At 43.2% G+C, this 17,734-nt stretch overlaps 1 protein-coding gene across 2 annotated transcripts in view; it reads right to left on the bottom strand.

Moving 5' to 3' along the window:
- Positions 1 to 17,734, bottom strand: part of SLC22A23 (solute carrier family 22 member 23) — a 113,805-nt gene that overhangs the window by 18,946 nt on the left and 77,125 nt on the right. For both annotated transcript variants that reach the window (XM_066623922.1, XM_066623923.1), the window contains exons 4-5: positions 10,275 to 10,443; positions 5,233 to 5,360 (exon numbers count right to left, since the gene is read on the bottom strand). In XM_066623922.1, coding sequence (XP_066480019.1) covers positions 5,233 to 5,360; positions 10,275 to 10,443 — 297 coding nt within the window. The remainder of the gene's footprint in view (positions 1 to 5,232; positions 5,361 to 10,274; positions 10,444 to 17,734) is intronic.

Here is a 17,734-nt window from a genome sequence, read left to right as displayed (position 1 = left end):
AGAATGGTCCTGATCTGATGAAAGTGGAGCTATCAAAGGCTCCAGAAGGCAGCCCCCCCCCCCTAAAAAGAATAAAACAGGATTGAGCTGGTAAGGTGAATCTTTCTATTTCAGATTTGTAAGGATAGGTGGTTCCTGATAGTGATTTGCTTGAAATATACGAAACTGAACTGGGCACTGCGTAGAGCTGAAAATCTTACTGATTTGTGAGTTGGGGGGGGGGGCGCTGTTATTACAGGCAGGTTACAGAGAAAAATCCACTTGATGGAACAGGGTTGGCTTTCCCTTATTTAATTATTTGTTTTTCTTTAATTCACTTGTAATTTTAATTTGCTTGATTATGTAACTTCCAGCCATGACATTACTTCTGGTGAGTCCTGGACAGATTGTCATTCTAAAAAGTAGATCCTGGTGCTGAAAGTTTGAGAACCACTGCCTTAACTCAAAACAGACCAATGAGACAACCTCAGGGGGTGGGGTGACACCCTAATGACCAAAATTGTGGAAATTGTGGCTTTTAGGAATAATACTATCATGCTATATACCATCTGATGCAGAATTTAATCCTTTGCTTGCAGGGCAATATTCACTGCATTTATCTTCTGGCCATTATTATTATTCATTTCATGTCATGACTATTACTATCTCTCAGTCTCACCTACCTCACAGGGTTGTTGTGAGGACAAAATAAGGGGAGGAACCATGCACCACCCTTAGCTCCTTAGAGGAAGGGAGGTATAAAGATGTAAAAAATTAATTATGTCGTATGGGGGATGACAAAAATGTCAAATGGGCGCTGGGCGTCAAATGACCTAGCTATGCCACTGGGGTACCCATCCCTTGCAAGGCACAAGGCATCCATGTTTAATCTATACTGACTACCTGGTAATGCTTAGTTTGCAAGCTGAGGCCACCCTTACCTTATTTCCTTTCTCCAAGCATATCCATTTTGGACCTCTCAACAATATTAATGACTAGCAAAATGCCTGTCATAGCAATGGGTGGGATATATATGACTAGTGTGAACGCCTGTGGGAACAGGGAGAAATGTGCACACACCTTTCACACTCCACACCCCCATGGAATCCCTATCAATGAGTCTATCAAGCATTAGGCCAGGAAGGTATGTTTTTCCATTGAGTGTTCCCAGCTGCAATACTAAACTTTTTTTTCCCTAGTAGTGAATTCATTAACACAAGATAAAGTAATGGGGTACCACTGGGAACACCACTGGACACCACTGGACTGGGGACTCTAACAAAAACCCTTGACTTCTGACAGGCGGACTTCCCTCAAATGAGGAGGCTGGTTAGAAGGAGGTTGAAAGGGAGGGTAAAAAGAGTCCAATCTCTCCAGAGTGCATGGAGGCTGCTTAAAACAACAGTAATAGAGGCCCAGCAGAGGTGTATACCGCAAAGAAAGAAGGGTTCCACTAAATCCAGGAGGGTGCCCGCATGGCTAACCAGCCAAGTTAGAGAGGCTGTGAAGGGCAAGGAAGCTTCCTTCCGTAAATGGAAGTCTTGCCCTAATGAGGAGAATAAAAAGGAACATAAACTGTGGCAAAAGAAATGTAAGAAGGTGATATGGGAGGCCAAGCGAGACTATGAGGAACGCATGGCCAGCAACATTAAGGGGAATAATAAAAGCTTCTTCAAGTATGTTAGAAGCAGGAAACCTGCCAGAGAAGCGGTTGGCCCTCTGGATGGTGAGGGAGGGAAAGGGGAGATAAAAGGAGACTTAGAGATGGCAGAGAAATTAAATGAGTTCTTTGCATCTGTCTTCACGGCAGAAGACCTCGGGCAGATACTGCTGCCCGAATGGCCCCTCCTAACCGAGGAGTTAAGTCAGATAGAGGTTAAAAGAGAAGATGTTTCAGACCTCATTGATAAATTAAAGATCAATAAGTCACCGGGCCCTGATGGCATCCACCCAAGGGTTATTAAGGAATTGAAGAATGAAGTTGCAGATCTCTTGACTAAGGTATGCAACTTGTCCCTCAAAACGGCCACGGTGCCAGAAGATTGGAGGATAGCAAATGTCACGCCTATTTTTAAAAAGGGAAAGAGGGGGGACCCGGGAAACTATAGGCCGGTCAGCCTAACATCCATACCGGGTAAGATGGTGGAATGCCTCATCAAAGATAGGATCTCAAAACACATAGACGAACAGGCCTTGCTGAGGGAGAGTCAGCATGGCTTCTGTAAGGGTAAGTCTTGCCTCACGAACCTTATAGAATTCTTTGAAAAGGTCAACAGGCATGTGAATTTGGGAGAACCCGTGGACATTATATATCTGGACTTTCAGAAGGCGTTTGACACGGTCCCTCACCAAAGGCTACTGAAAAAACTCCACAGTCAGGGAATTAGAGGACAGGTCCTGTCGTGGATTGAGAACTGGTTGGAGGCCAGGAAGCAGAGAGTGGGTGTCAATGGGCAATTTTCACAATGGAGAGAGGTGAAAAGCGGTGTGCCCCAAGGATCTGTCCTGGGACCGGTGCTTTTCAACCTCTTCATAAATGACCTGGAGACAGGGTTGAGCAGTGAAGCGGCTAAGTTTGCAGATGACACCAAACTTTTCCGAGTGGTAAAGACCAGAAGTGATTGTGTGGAGCTCCAGAAGGATCTCTCCAGACTGGCAGAATGGGCAGCAAAATGGCAGATGCGCTTCAATGTCAGTAAGTGTAAAGTCATGCACATTGGGGCAAAAAATCAAAACTTTAGATATAGGCTGATGGGTTCTGAGCTGTCTGTGACAGATCAGGAGAGAGATCTTGGGGTGGTGGTAGACAGGTCGATGAAAGTGTCGACCCAATGTGCGGCGGCAGTGAAGAAGGCCAATTCTATGCTTGGGATCATTAGGAAGGGTATTGAGAACAAAACGGCTAGTATTATAATGCCATTGTACAAATCTATGGTAAGGCCACACCTGGAGTATTGTGTCCAGTTCTGGTCGCCGCATCTCAAAAAAGACATAGTGGAAATGGAAAAGGTGCAAAAGAGAGTGACTAAGATGATTACGGGGCTGGGCCACCTTCCTTATGAGGAAAGGCTACGGCGTTTGGGCCTCTTCAGCCTAGAAAAGAGACGCTTGAGGGGGGACATGATTGAGACATACAAAATTATGCAGGGAATGGACAGAGTGGATAGGGAGATGCTCTTTACACTCTCACATAATACCAGAACCAGGGGACATCCACTAAAATTGAGTGTTGGGCGGGTTAGGACAGACAAAAGAAAATATTTCTTTACTCAGCGTGTGGTCGGTCTGTGGAACTCCTTGCCACAGGATGTGGTGCTGGCGTCTAGCCTAGACGCCTTTAAAAGGGGATTGGACAAGTTTCTGGAGGAAAAATCCATTATGGGTTACAAGCCATGATGTGTATGCACAACCTCCTGATTTTAGGAATGGGTTAAGTCAGAATGCCAGATGTAGGGGAGGGCACCAGGATGAGGACTCTTGTTATCTGGTGTGCTCCCTGGGGCATTTGGTGGGCCGCTGTGAGATACAGGAAGCTGGACTAGATGGGCCTATGGCCTGATCCAGTGGGGCTGTTCTTATGTTCTTATGTTGGGACTAAACCTTGTCCCTGATCCTGGAGGCCCTGACCACAGAGAGATCAAACCTATCTTGCTCCTATTTGCATAACCCCATTCTGCTTTTTTGGTCATACTGTGATGGAATGCTGAAACCTGGTTTTTATATACATAGAGCACTCTTATTGGTATTCCTCATGGTAGACTGGAGGGACAGTGGGGTCACAGCAGCATTAATGGATTCACCTGCATGAGAGTTTGGAGTCAGCAGGCCAGGAATCCAAGAAGTCCCTGAATGCATTCGACATCTTAATTTGAACAGCCATCAGACTGTGGGGTGCAAGTCTCCAACCAAAAAATGTTATTTTTCCTGAGCTGGTAGAATACATTGCTGTGACTTGCTTGACATTTCTGTGACCAGTAAAGGCTAGGTGCATATTCAAAATAGTCCAGATTCTCAGGATTTTAAGCAAACACTTATAGACCCAGAGAATTACGCAAATGCATGAGATATGTTTCCTCCTCTGGAGCAAAACAGGTCAGAGGAGGGGCAGTACTTGAATAGGGGATCACCTGCAAATCTCATACATACATGTCGTGTTGAGCTCTTCAGAAGGAAGTGCAGGATAATATTTAATCAAAGCAAAATGCAACAAATCTGTGCTCTAAGGGAATACTGTAAATGTGTTACCCAACTCTGCCATCAGTCTAATGGCTTAGTTGCATCACGTAAGTTTATCATAGCATATCATAAACTCACATAATCCCTTTAAGCAAGATGAATTGTGGATAAGTTCTTACTGATTCTTATTAAAAGTCAGCCCATGGTATTTTGGTTGCAAGGTGACTTCCGCATACACCAAGATAGCAACGTACTTCATACGTGGCATTCCATCACCAATCTATTCCATGGTGGTGTAGAAAACATGTAGCGAGCTGCAATGGGGGCAAGCAGGAAAGGATGCACACCTCACCATGACTACGTCACTATGGCTAAACTGTGATGCAGCTGAAGTCAACCCACATTTCATCACAACTAAGAGGGCAGTATGAATTGGATCTATGCTTCACAGTGTGCCAAGTACAGCTTGGGATGGGGTGGGTTGGCTGCTTTTTAGGAGTTACAAGGTCCATGTTTCTCTTTTGAATTGAATGATATTTGATTTATGAAAATGCATTTTCACCTTTCAGGGAAAACCCAATACTGATTTACTGAACTTGCTTTTAAAATTCTACCATTAAAAAAAAACAAAACCCAAAAGAAGTCATTATCTCAGGGCAATCAATTGCTAACATTATGTTTTCATTTTGCATGTTGAGGTATAATAACTTTTAACGCAGTTTAACGTGCCTGCCTTCCTTAGGGTCAATCCAGTATTTTTTTCATTCATTCCAGAAATTGAGTTACCTTGGAACGAGGCAGTATACGCCCCTTATTTAGAAATGATACCTTATCTCTGAAGCAAAACATTGTATCTTTGTATTTATTGTGCAAACAGTCCAAAGGCAAATTGCAGACAACCATGCATTTCCGATAAAATCATGAAAAGGTAGCCATAAGCTGGAAAAAAAAAAACTGATTATCTTCCCCAAAGCAAAGAAAGCTGCAGAATGCCATTTTTGTACCAGCAATGATTTGAGTTCTAACATGAAAACAACTCATACACCTGTATTTTCACAGCATATCACAAACACTCACCAGGCATCACTCCTTTGATATCACACTCTGTGTTTGTTCTGTTCCTGTGAGTTAAGTGAAGGATGAGCTTCTTTGCAGCCTCAAACTGTTGTGTGGCCATCAGCCACCGAAGAGATTCTGGGAAAATACTTCAAAAATGAAGGACATATTAGTGGAGACTTCCAAAGATCTGCCAGCAGGAACTAAAGTATGTATAACTACTGTGGTCTCAGATAGCAAAGGAACAAAGATGATATGTATGCTTTCTGCATGAATCAGGTGTTCTCAGAGAAGCTTACAATACTGCATTTCAAGTCAAGGAACCAGTATTTGAACTTTAGTAAATGTATTATTATTATTATTATTATTATTATTATTTAGATGTAAGATGTTTTTTTAACATGGACTTTTTTTGGTATTATTGAAATGGAAGAATGTACATGAAAGATAGTGCAACAGAAAAATTGAGAATCCCTGGGGATTTTTCGGGGGGGGGGGGAGAGAAATATTGATGAAAAGAATGCTCATCTTCAGACCAGCTCAGGGCATATCTACACTACAGACAAACTGATACTAGGTATCCCCTATCCCCAGGGAATCTTGGGAACTACAGTTTTGTGAAAAGGGCTAGAGCAGTGTTTCTCAACCAGTGGTACGGATACTACCAATGGTACTTGAGGTGGTGTCTGGTGGTAACCCCTGGACATCTGCTGCCTGGCAGTGAGACCAGGAAAGTGACACAACAGAGATAGGAGAATTGGCTTGGTGGGTAGAACTCCAAAGTATGCATTACCGCACTTGAAAAAAGCCCTCCCGTCCATCCTGAGCCTTCTACTGGTGTTTGTTGTGTCACATTTGGCCTCCCAACCCAGAAGTAACTGGTGGTGATGTCAGCACCAGTTACTTGCAGTGGTACTTCAAACAGGTGAACCATGTGAAAGTGGTAAGATGGACGACAAACATTGAGAAACATTGGTCTAGAGATCGCTAACAAAAAATTCTCAGCATCACACCTTCACGAAACTACCATTTCTTGGATTCTTCTGGGGACGTTACAACAATAAATGTATATAAAACTAATATATGTTTGCAGGTTTGCCTAAAGCAGTGGTTCTCACAGTGGCAGGTCACGACCCACCATGGGAACCAGAAGTGAGCCATTCCCCTTTAAGGGGAGTGGCCCAGGAATGGGTGCACCAATGACACTGCAGTAATCATTGCTCCATGGGGACCCAGGGGGCTGCAAACATACCTGGAGGGTTGTGCAGCCTCCTGGAGGATCCTGGAGTTTCACAAAGAGGGCTGTGAGCCTTCAGGACCCTCCGGGAGGCTGTATAACCCCCCAGGTATGTTTACATCCCCTTGGGTCCCTGTGGCGCCACAACTGCTGCAGCACTATCCAGGCACACACCCCTTTTCCTGCCCCACTCCCACCACCACTTACAGAGTTCCCAACTCCCTTGGAGGAGATTGGGAACCACTGGCCTAAATTGTATTTCAAAAATCTCCCCATTTATTTCCAGCGCTAAATCTCCATAGCTGAGAAGAAATTCATGTGGTTTGCAGTGGGGTGGCCAAATATCCATACCCAGGTGTCCAAGGATCCACCCTGACTTAACCAACCTTTTGGAATTTCATCACTGATTTAGTGGAGTGGTCGTATGATTGGGGGAAACTGCTGTACACATAACCTCATGAGTTCTAGCACCGTCCCAAATATTCACTGAAAAGGGAAGTAAGAAATACCTTCTTTCTGCTTTCAGATCAGCAGCATCAAGAGGTGAAACTAGAAACCAAATAGAGTGCTGACTTGGCATAAACAATAGGAAAAATTGAATGAAGATATAGCACACAATGGGAGAAAGATAAGGGAACTGGCAACTGCCTGAACAGAACAGGAATGAGTTTTGAATATACTAGAGCAGGGGTGTCAAACTCATTTCATACGGAGGGCCACACAGCATACATGAAGCCTGCTGAGGGCCGGAAGTGATGTCATTAGTCAAGAAGTGATGTCATTAAACAGGTCATAACCAAAAATAAACACTTTTTTCTCACTTAGGAACTCATTAGCTTCAAATAACAAAAGAGAATATATACAAATCTTGATCATATTGCAAGATATGGGAGAGCTCAATTCTCATGTGGGCTGCCTTTTAGGAGTAACAACTTAGCACTACTCAGCTGCTGAAAGCCAGAGTGCCGTATGAAAAGCTTCCACGGGCCGCATCCAGTCCCTGGGACTTATGTTTGACACCCCTGTGCTAGAGTTTGCAATGATGCATGATCGCTGGGTAATTCCATTTTAAAAAATAGCTAGCTTATACCAGCCAAAAATTACCTTGTATTTGTTCTCATTCCTTTTCCTGGGAACACAGAGTGACTTCGAGCATAATCCTAACCAACTTTCCAGCACTGACATAGACGCAATGCAGCCCCAAGGTTGCATGCCCTTACCTTGAGGAGGCCCCCTTGACTGCCTTCCCACTGCAGGATGCAGTGCACACCACATTGGCACAGCTATGCCAGTGCTGGAAAGTTGGTTAGGATTGCGCCCTTTCTTACAGTCTTAACTGACAGGACATAATAACCGTAGCTTTCAGGTGCCATTTGCAATGCTACCAAGAGTACCACATCTCTAAGGGCAAAAAATGTTGGTTCCCAAAAAGAAAGACTGATGGGAGAGGGGATAATCAGAAGACTGATAAATATGGGTGAAGGGGGGGGGGAGGACAGTCTCCACGTACCACATTAGAGTTGAAGGGAAATAAAATCTCAATGGGCGATTGGCAAATTAGCAAAAAAACATTGTGTTAAGATTTTTCTCTCTCAAAAAGATATAAATGCATGTCAATGCAGGTTTCCCAGCTCTTTCTAACAAATGTGCTAGCCGTTAACTAGCTGCATATATGAATTCTTTTAAGTACACACACCCTCATTCTAAAGCAAATATCTGTGTTCCCTACACAACAAAGCTTTATACTAGTTTTATACTAATTCAGTTTTATACGAGTTCAGTTGTCATGAATCTGTGGACTGTAGTTGGTAAGGCTGCTGAGATGCCCCTATCAGTGATCCCTCTAGCTCCCTAGCTCACCCCACCACTATGCTCGTCACCACCACTACTAATGCTGCTATCGTTAGGCCAACGAGGCAGTGGCCTAGGGTGCAGACCTCAGAAGAGCACAGTACTGATCTTTGAGGCCACAGGCTGTGAGGGCTGGAAGGATCATGGTCGTGCAAGTAGTTAGCCCTGACTAGGGTGCAAAATAGCCTGGCACCAGCACTGCCCCTCACAGAACTACAGTTCCCATGTTCTCTGAGAGAGAGAATGACCAATAAGTTGAAGACTAGAATTGAAAGCAGTGGCAGCACCAGCTTTTGGGGAGTCCTGAGGCTAAAGCCCTACAGCAGTGATTCTCACACATTTAGCACCGGGACCCACTTTTTAGAATGAGAATCTGTCAGGACCCACCTGAAGTGATGTCATGATCGGAAGTGACATCATCAAGTAGGAAAATTTTTAACAATCCTAGGCTGCAATTCTACTCACACCTACCCAGGAGTAAGTCCCATTGACTATCATTGTTAAAGCATATACATAGTAGCCTGTTAAAAGTACAGATCTGTAACATTCCCCCAAATGCAGTCAAATAACATGGTAGCATCAAGCCTAACAGATTAAAAATAAAATATTGAAATGAATGGGGACCCACCTGAAATTGGCTCGCAACCCACCTAGTGGTTCCCAGAAACACTGCCCTACAGGAATTCCTAATGGAACAGCGACTGCAACATGGTGACCAGGAACTAGGCCACAGATCAGGGCTCTTCAAACCCCAGCCTGCGAGCCGGAACCACCCTTCCCCCCCATGGGTGGTGCTTACTGTTCTGCATCCCTGTGCCCAGATCAGCTTGAAAGAAATGCAGCGCCATGGCAGAACGGTAAGCGCCACTCCGGATGGGGACGGCTTTTTCAGGACACAGCCGTTTCCAGTTTGGGGACCACTGCTGTAGGCAGATGGGAGTCTGTCATGCCACCACCCACAGCTAGAGGGGAACTCACGTGCTGCCCAGTTCTCAGCTTTACTGGCTGAATAGGATGTTTGGGGACGTTTACCCAGTTGGGAGCAGAAATTAGTATTGGGTTATCCTTCTTCCTGCAGCACTGTTTAAATGATTTCTGGGTACCCCAGTCTCTGACATAGCATAAAGGCACAGGAAATGGAGAAAGAAGGAGATAGTCCACTGTTGCTACAGCTTCCCCCCAGTTCACCACTGAACCCCTGAATGGTGATGTGAAGCAGTAGTAACAGCAGATTGACTGTTCCTCTCCCAAGATACATTTACATGGATGTGGACCCTTGGGTATACATGGGCCCTCCCAGCACACGTCCCTGGAGCCCCACCTCTGCAGTCATGCCCGGGTGTAGATAGTTATGCTCTAGTGGAAAAGAAAGTTACAGTCTAGATGTCAGTCTAAAACTGGGATCAGTGAGCTATATTATGCGGGTTTAGCATTTTACTTTGACACTCGTATCAGCATTGTATCTTTATGATTCCCAATTCAAGAAAGAAAAAAGAAAGCTTGTGTTTCAGGCAGAGCACCTTGGGGGCCAAACTAAATATTATCATGGCAAACATATGGTTCCCATCCAATGTTTGCAGAGATAAAGAGAAATAAAGAGAAATGCAGGAACACTGGAGGGCAATCAGTATGCATGTGAGATAAAACCTCTGTTGTTCCTGATGATTCTCCCTGAAAATACCTCCCCTGCCAGTATGTTTTCCCCCCAGTACGTCTAACTTTCTGACCTGATTTTGAAGCTCGGCTGGAAAACAAACAAAAAACAAAAAGAATGGAGGGAGGTTTGCGGGGGAGGCCTAGCAGATGAGAGGAAGGTTAAATGCCTTTTCCCTGACCACTGACTCTCCCCACATTAGCAGTACAAGGAAAACATAATGTTGGGAGCTCTGTGCTTCCACTGTAACATCCAGTTTGGCCCAAAGTGCTCAGGCATACTAGTCAGCACTTTTGAAAAGCACAACTAGCAGATACTTACAACCAGTACAGTAACATCAGCAGGAAAGGACAGATGATGACTGCTTGAAGAATCTGCCAGTCTTTGCAGAGGGCAGCCAAGCCTGGCATTAGGAATTGCCCCGCCATTGCTACAAAGCTTGCCACCATTGTTATCATGAAGCGATGATCAGGAGGGCAGAGTTCTATCCCTGGAAAGTTAAAAGATGAAAATCACCATTATAAGTTTAGGCAGAATAATCTAATAGGAAATATTCTACACATCTGAGTTATAGTTTGAATGAATGCTTCACTCTGCCCCTTACTCAGTGTTTGCAGAATGAGAGCAAGAGACAGATGTCAGTAATCTACTGTAAGTAATTTCTTGTCTTGGCCACAGGCTTCTTGGACAAGGAGCAATAGATACAATTTTTTTAAAAGGTTATACAAGTTGAGTATGCTTGATCCGGAATGCTTGGGACTGGAAGTGTTCCAGATTTGTATGCATACTGGAATATTTGCAAAGGGGAAATGAGATATTTTGGGGATGAGACCCAAGTTTACACGTGAAATTTATTTATGTTTCTTATACAGTGATATATGAAACATAAATGAATTTTCACAGATATCAAAATGTGGTGGTTAATTAAATCTGCAGGGTGGTGTGTGTGTGCACCGGCAACTGGAAGTGGCTCTCTGAAGCATCTGGGAGGCCTTCTGAGGTGCGGGGAGGTCGCACATGACCTCCTGGATGCGCCTCCTGGATGCTTCAGAGAGCCACTTCCAGTTTTCTCAAAAAAGTGCCTCGTCAAAGTGTCCAGGAAGTGTTCTAAGGCATGGGGAGGCCACATGCAACCTTTCCATGCCTCAGAAGACCTCCCAGATGCAACCAATTGCGTCCAGGAGTTCCTTGAGACCCTCCAGATGTGGGCTTGGCATCTACATTGAGTCAAATCTGCAGTTGCCAAATCCACAGATAATGAGGGCTCACTGTATACCTTGTACACATCCCCTGAAGGTAATTCTACACAATATTTTCAATAATTTTGTGCATGAAACACACAGTTGGTATACATTGAATCATGATTCTCATTCAGTTATGAGATCACATTATGTCATGTTGGCGCTCAAAGAAGTTCTGGATTTCAGCATTCTGGTGTTTGGAATTCCACAAACGGGTAATCAACCCATACCATTAGAATATATAGTTCATAAGCAAAAGGTAAAAAATATATCATCCATATATCATCAATAAAAAGAAATCAAGAAAGAAAACACAATGACATTCTCACTTAACTTTATGACAATCTACTGCCTGCATTTCTAGGTAAGACTGACATGGTTTTGCTGTCACAAAAGCAAACAGAAGCAGGAAAGACCAAACAACCTTGTATTTAGCTTGAAGGACTAGCATAGTTTTCAAAGAGAATTTTGTTCAATTCTATGCTTTCAAAAAGGTTTCTTTGTGTATTGGGACATAAAATACCAAGGCAGGTTTTTGCTTAGACCCTAACAACTTCTGAATTTCTACTAATCTAACAGAAACATTCTTTGAGAAACTTGTAAGGTAGGAAAGGCAGCAGCCCCAGACTCTTCCTTGGAACTATCTATGCCCTAATGCTAGAGGCAGCAGTAGAAGAGTAACTACCATACAAAATGGAGTACCCCTGATCCCTTCCTCCATATCTCTGGTTTCGGAAAGAAGTATTTTTTTTTAACTCTTCCCCCCACCCCATCTCATTGATGTGAATTGCTCCTGATATGGAACTCTATTTTCTGTTCAATTTTGCTGCTACTGCCACTCTTCCAAATCATTAATGGTGCTTTTATCCATTTTTGTATAGGGAAGAGAGTGCATCACTGTTGGGAGTACAGTTCTTTGCTTGTTAGAAACATTTTGTCCAAGGAAAATATTTCAGAGCAATCGGACCAGATTTCCAGAATAACTAAGAGTCAGATGCTCAGTCAAGACTGGTTTTTGTTCACAAAGCAAGTTACATTGTAAAGCATGTTATCTCAGAGGACTATGAACACCATTGTCTTGTTTCACAGACAGCAATTCAGTCATGCACAATACAGCTGGAGCTTGGTTCATTAATTGTTTTCTGAACAAAGCAGAACTATTTATACATAATTGTAGGAAGTTAGAGTTAGAAGGGGCCTTGGAGATCATTTAATCTACCCTCCTTCTTAGTGTAGGCATATCAAACTAGTTTTTCCATATAACAGACTTTAGGATTCTCCTCAAGGACTGATTCATATGTTATGTAAAACCATCAAACTTGTATATGCTCCCATGTTCATCATGAGCCTTTGACTGGCAAGCTCTCCCCTTGCCTTTGCACCCGAGGGAAGGGGGTTTTCTTAGAAAAGTTATTGATAAGGTTTGCCCATTTTTTAAAGGTCTTGTTTTGCCTTCATTTCAAGTGACTGACCAAATTTCAAGTAGTCCTGCCATCAATTTTCAGAAATATCTATTTGAGGGAAAGAGCCCACCTAGAGTCAGCAAAAAGTTACAACTATAGCTGGAAAAAAAAATCAAATCCCTAATAAAGAAAGTGGTTTTGAAAACATATATATTGCAAAGTAGTGTTACTTTATCTGTGGTGCCCACTCTCAACATTAAAACAACTAGGTAGGATAAGGAGGGGCTATAGCAGTAACTAGTTTCAACCTCCATATTTAATAGATGAAATAATGGAAACTGATGTGATTAATTGCTCATGACTGCAAAAATAAGGTCTTTGATGTTCTCCTCATTTTGCCCCACTGACACAGTGAGTGGTTGAATGATCCATAATTTGCCAGGTTAAAAGGTGGCAACTTCATTAACACCAACACTATAAAACAAGGTTGCAAACATGTGGCTGTGCACAGATACAGAATGAGGCAGTTGCTATGGCGGTTATCACTCAGACTCTGTTGCTTCCACTTCTCAGTATTGCATGCATACAAAGAGCACGACTGTGATTCAGTTTAGTTCACTTTATCCCTGGCTGTGTTTAGGAAAAGAATGCACTTGTGTGGTTGTCTCTGCTACCAGCATGGGCCAAAAAGGAAGCATGGCATTGTCCAGTCTGCTTAGTACAGACGGATATATAAACAGGCTTGTGGAAAAGATTACTCACGCATGCCACAATGTACAACCCACCAGTTTATCTAAAACAAAGAACTGCAAAGGAGACAGAAGAAATCCTACTCCCTGACCAAACACACCAACCAAACCTTTTAGTGGCTGCATACTGTATACATACATCAGCTACAGACCAAACATTATTGTGTAAGTGACATAAAATTGGTTTCACTCCTAGTGCCCTATGACAACACAGGAGAAATGAGATTCACATATGCAGTCAGATCTGACCACAGGGCCTGCTGTGCTAACAATGCAATAGTGGTAGTGTTTTATGAAGGAAGCATTTTTAAAAATCACTAATACAGGTTTCCTTGGCACAGGTTTCGGCAAATCTCAGAAATGATAGATTAAAGATGAATAAGTTCTAGCCTGCTTTGTATCATGAACACTAACAAATAGTAAGTTGATGGCATATGCTCACATCTAATCTCAACATCATGAAGTTCCAATTTCCTCCCCATCCACTTTTCAGCTGCCATAACATCTCCCTGATATACCTGAACATCTTTAACAAAAAAAGAAGGGTTTGGGGGCCCCCAAACATTTACCTTCCACATGCATATTTGCTGTCCCTCTTGCCAGGTAGGTGACCTTATTTATTTTTTTTAAAGCTTTTGCAGCTGAAAATCATGTAACAGTCATGCTAGTGAGAACCATGCTTCCTCCCCTCACTCTTCATCACAATGCTATAGTTAATCTGTTAGGTACATCACAAAGACATTCCAAAGCTAGAGGAGGAAGCACTGCTTTCACTCTGAATGGGTGCCAGAGAGGAAAAGGATGGTGGGTTCTTGAGCTATGGCTAGGACTGTTACTATCAGTAAAGTGGTCTTTGTTAAGAGGAGCCAGAGGTGCAGAGAAGGTTGGGTAGTCTTGGAGAAACCTGAACTGCCACTACTTTCTGCGATTCTCTTTCAGCCTGGGTTCCCTTCTTCACCGGTCCATTTTAAACAAATGATTTCTTGCAACTCCCATGTCACATTAGCAATTAAGACCCATAACTACATAACAGAAAAGAAACAAAGATCACTGAATTGTTTGTCACAAAATTAACTAGATAACATTCAAGTCTCTAAAAGACAAAGCAAGGTAATTATAATAAAAAGTGCTTCAAAATAGACTAATGTATCAACACAAGTATTAATTTCTCACTGCAATTTCCCCTTGAATGCTCTATGTTCCATTTCTAGCCTCTCTTGCATTCTTACAACAGTGCCTCTTATTTTTAGCAAGAAGCAAGGGGAAAAAAAAACCACCAAGTAAATTATCTAAGACACCTTAATCATATCCTTCTGGAACTGCCTTGTTTTAAGAGGAAATGTTACAAGGCACCTACTTTGCAAAACTCTAAAGGTGGCACTATCTATTTACGCAAGAAAAGTAAGTGTGTGTGTGTGTGTGTGTGTGTGTGCGCGCGCGCGTGTGTAAAAGTCCTTAGATATGGAGGTCACACTAACTCTGAAATTTGTACTGCAATTTTTGGTTTCCTTAACAATAAGTGCCACTTCCAATCAGTCCTTGGTGGATTTCATCACTGTCACCTTTTGCTCCAGTGAACTGCACAAGAAAGAAAAGAGAAAGAGACACATGTGCCTGCAGCCAGCTGGCATGTTTTTACCATCATCACCAGCCTGTTTCAGGTCTGTTAAGCATTTCCAAGCTAGGTAGGAAATCAGATCACAAACACAGACAGTTGCACACTCAGTGGTGGGATTTCTAAGCTACCCTCCCAAAATAGCCTACGGGTTAAAAAAAATTTTCAATCTATTTTCATTTACCTAAATAAAGATTCATTTTCAAATTCTAAGCAACAATCATGAAGTCTAGATCCTATCCCTTTAGGTGGTTAACTCCGACTACAGAAGCCATAGTGATTATATTTTCATTTAGTTGAAAAATATTTCCATCATTTTTGGGTTCAAACATTTGCTTTTTCAGTAGTAAGCAAATGCACATGCTGGCATCAAGAAGACTTAACCCTACCTTAAGAAACAGTGATAAACATGGTTGGTGTTTACATGGGTATGTTCTAGAGCAGGGGTCTCCAAACCCAGGCCCGGGGGCCAGATGCAGCCTGCGGACAGCTTCTGTCCGGCCCTCGGCCAGCCTCTGATCCCGAGAGCCTCTGGCCCACTTGACCAAACACAAACAGAGTTGTGCTTGTGGGGTGGGAAAATGGGGGGTCCATTTAAGCGTGTGTGCTTTATTTCTTGGGCTTTGTTGGTGCTTGGAGAAATCCTGGACATTTGAGCCCATTCATTCATTCATTTCAGTCATTAATCTAAGTTCCATCTCTAATGTATTTATTTAAATTTTATATTTAATTTTTTTTCCTGCCCTTGACACCGCACCAGATATTTGATGTGGCCCTTCAGACAAAAAGTTTAGAGACCCATGTTCTAGAGCATGAGTTTAAACATAAGGGCCGTGGGCTGGATATGGCACCAGGAAGCTTTTCATCTGATAATGGGGCTCTCCCACCACCACTACTACTATCAGCTGCTTTCAGTAGCTGAGCTGCAGTGACACCTTGGGAGAAGCGGTGCTGCTGAAAGCGCAAGCCCACATGATAATTGGGCTGTCCCATAGCTTGAAAATATGAACAAGATTTGTATATTTTGCCTTCTCTCATTTGCAGATAATTAATCTCTAGGTGAGAAAAAAGTACTTATTTCTGACCATCATCTTAATTATGTCAATTAAGCAATTCCTGCTTAATGACATCACTTCCGGCCCGTTAATACTATCTGACCTGCTGTATGAAACAGATTTGGCACCCCTGTTCTAGAGCAGGGCTGTCCAAATTTTTTGGCAGGAGGGCCACATCATCTCTCTGACACTATGTCAGGGGCCTGGAAAAAAAGAATTTACATTTGAATAAATTTACATAAATGAATATATTAGAGATGGAACTTATATGAATTAATGAATGACGGTCTTGCAATAGCTCAGGGCCTATAAATGGCCTTCCACAAAGCAAAGCTGGCTTTTCCTTTGCTGCCACTGCTGCATCACAGACGTGAAGCAGCAAGTAGTGGAGGGAGCCCCTGGCCTGCAGCTCATGAGAGAGGTCAAACAGTTGGCCATCACACTGAGAGCAGTTGTGTCGGTCCAGCACAGGCTCTAGCAGTCTCTGGAGGGCCAGAGGCTCATTGGAAACGGGGGACTCCCTGTGGGCCGGATTGGGAGTCTCCGAGAGACGCAAGTGGTCCCCAGGCCGGGGTTTGGGCACCCCTGTTCTAGAGCATACCTGATTCAACATCTCACAGATCGAAGTAAAGATGATTCTATGCTTGGAACATCCCTGTGTGTGTGTGTGTGTGTGTGTGTGTGTGTGTGTGTGTGTGTGTGTGTGTGTGTGTGTGTGTGTGTGTGTGTGTGTGTGTGTGTGTGTGTGTGTGTGTGTGTGGTTTAATTTGAGCATGGTAAACTGGCCATGAAAACTGATATCATTTTCTAGTGTAAACTTGAAACAATCAAAAATAAAGTGCTGAACAGCTCTAAACGCTACTGTTTGAAAGAAGCTCACATGCAGTGAAATCTTCTGTACAACTCAATGGGACTTGCTGTCATGTACGCGTGTATTTTGCAACCTAAAGCTGCAATTCTATATAGACTTACTGGGAGTAGGCCCCACTGACATCCGTGGGGCTTACTTTTGAGTAGACATGCATGACATTGCAATTTTGTCCATTCGGCAAGAATGGAAAGTTTTAAAATATTCAGTGCTGTGTTCTGTTTTCTGAGAAAGAAACTGAAAGCTCTATTGATTGCAGGCTAACTTTATGGCTTGATGCACTAGCAAGAAATACCCGGGATGAGGCATATGACCGATGCCAGCACTGCTCACCTATCAAGACATAAGAACTGCTAAGGCAGATACATTCCAGTGCAATGGAGGTGAACAAGCAGCAGATGTATTAATAAACGTTTAGCAACCTTGAGTCAAAAACGAGCGCACATTTGACCGCCTCTCATGTGCCGTGGTTTCTGAGAAGGTCCCTGAGTGTGTCAGAATAGGCGTGTCCTAAAAGATAAGGAGCCTTGAACACAGGGATCCTGACAGCATAAATATTGCCTGGCATGGGCATTCACCTTTGTTCTGCCACTGTCAGTTTGCATCAACGCTAAGAGACACCTGCAAGCGCAGACTAAAATACCACAGCTATGTAAAGTTCACACTGAAGTCTTTACACTACATGGGTGAAAGCCTCACAGCCCTGTAAAATAAATTGGTACAAAGGTGTCAGGCTTTGTTGGGATCTGCAGGAAAGGTTTGATTTGCTGACAACTGGACAAGGGTGGTGGCAGCACCTGAACGATGACTAAAGGATGAGTCACACACCGTGTATAATGGCTATAGAAAG

Source organism: Tiliqua scincoides, chromosome 4 (genome assembly GCF_035046505.1).
Source record: "Tiliqua scincoides isolate rTilSci1 chromosome 4, rTilSci1.hap2, whole genome shotgun sequence".
Taxonomy (NCBI): Eukaryota; Metazoa; Chordata; class Lepidosauria; order Squamata; family Scincidae; genus Tiliqua; species Tiliqua scincoides.
This window is presented reverse-complemented; position numbering and strand designations above follow the sequence as displayed.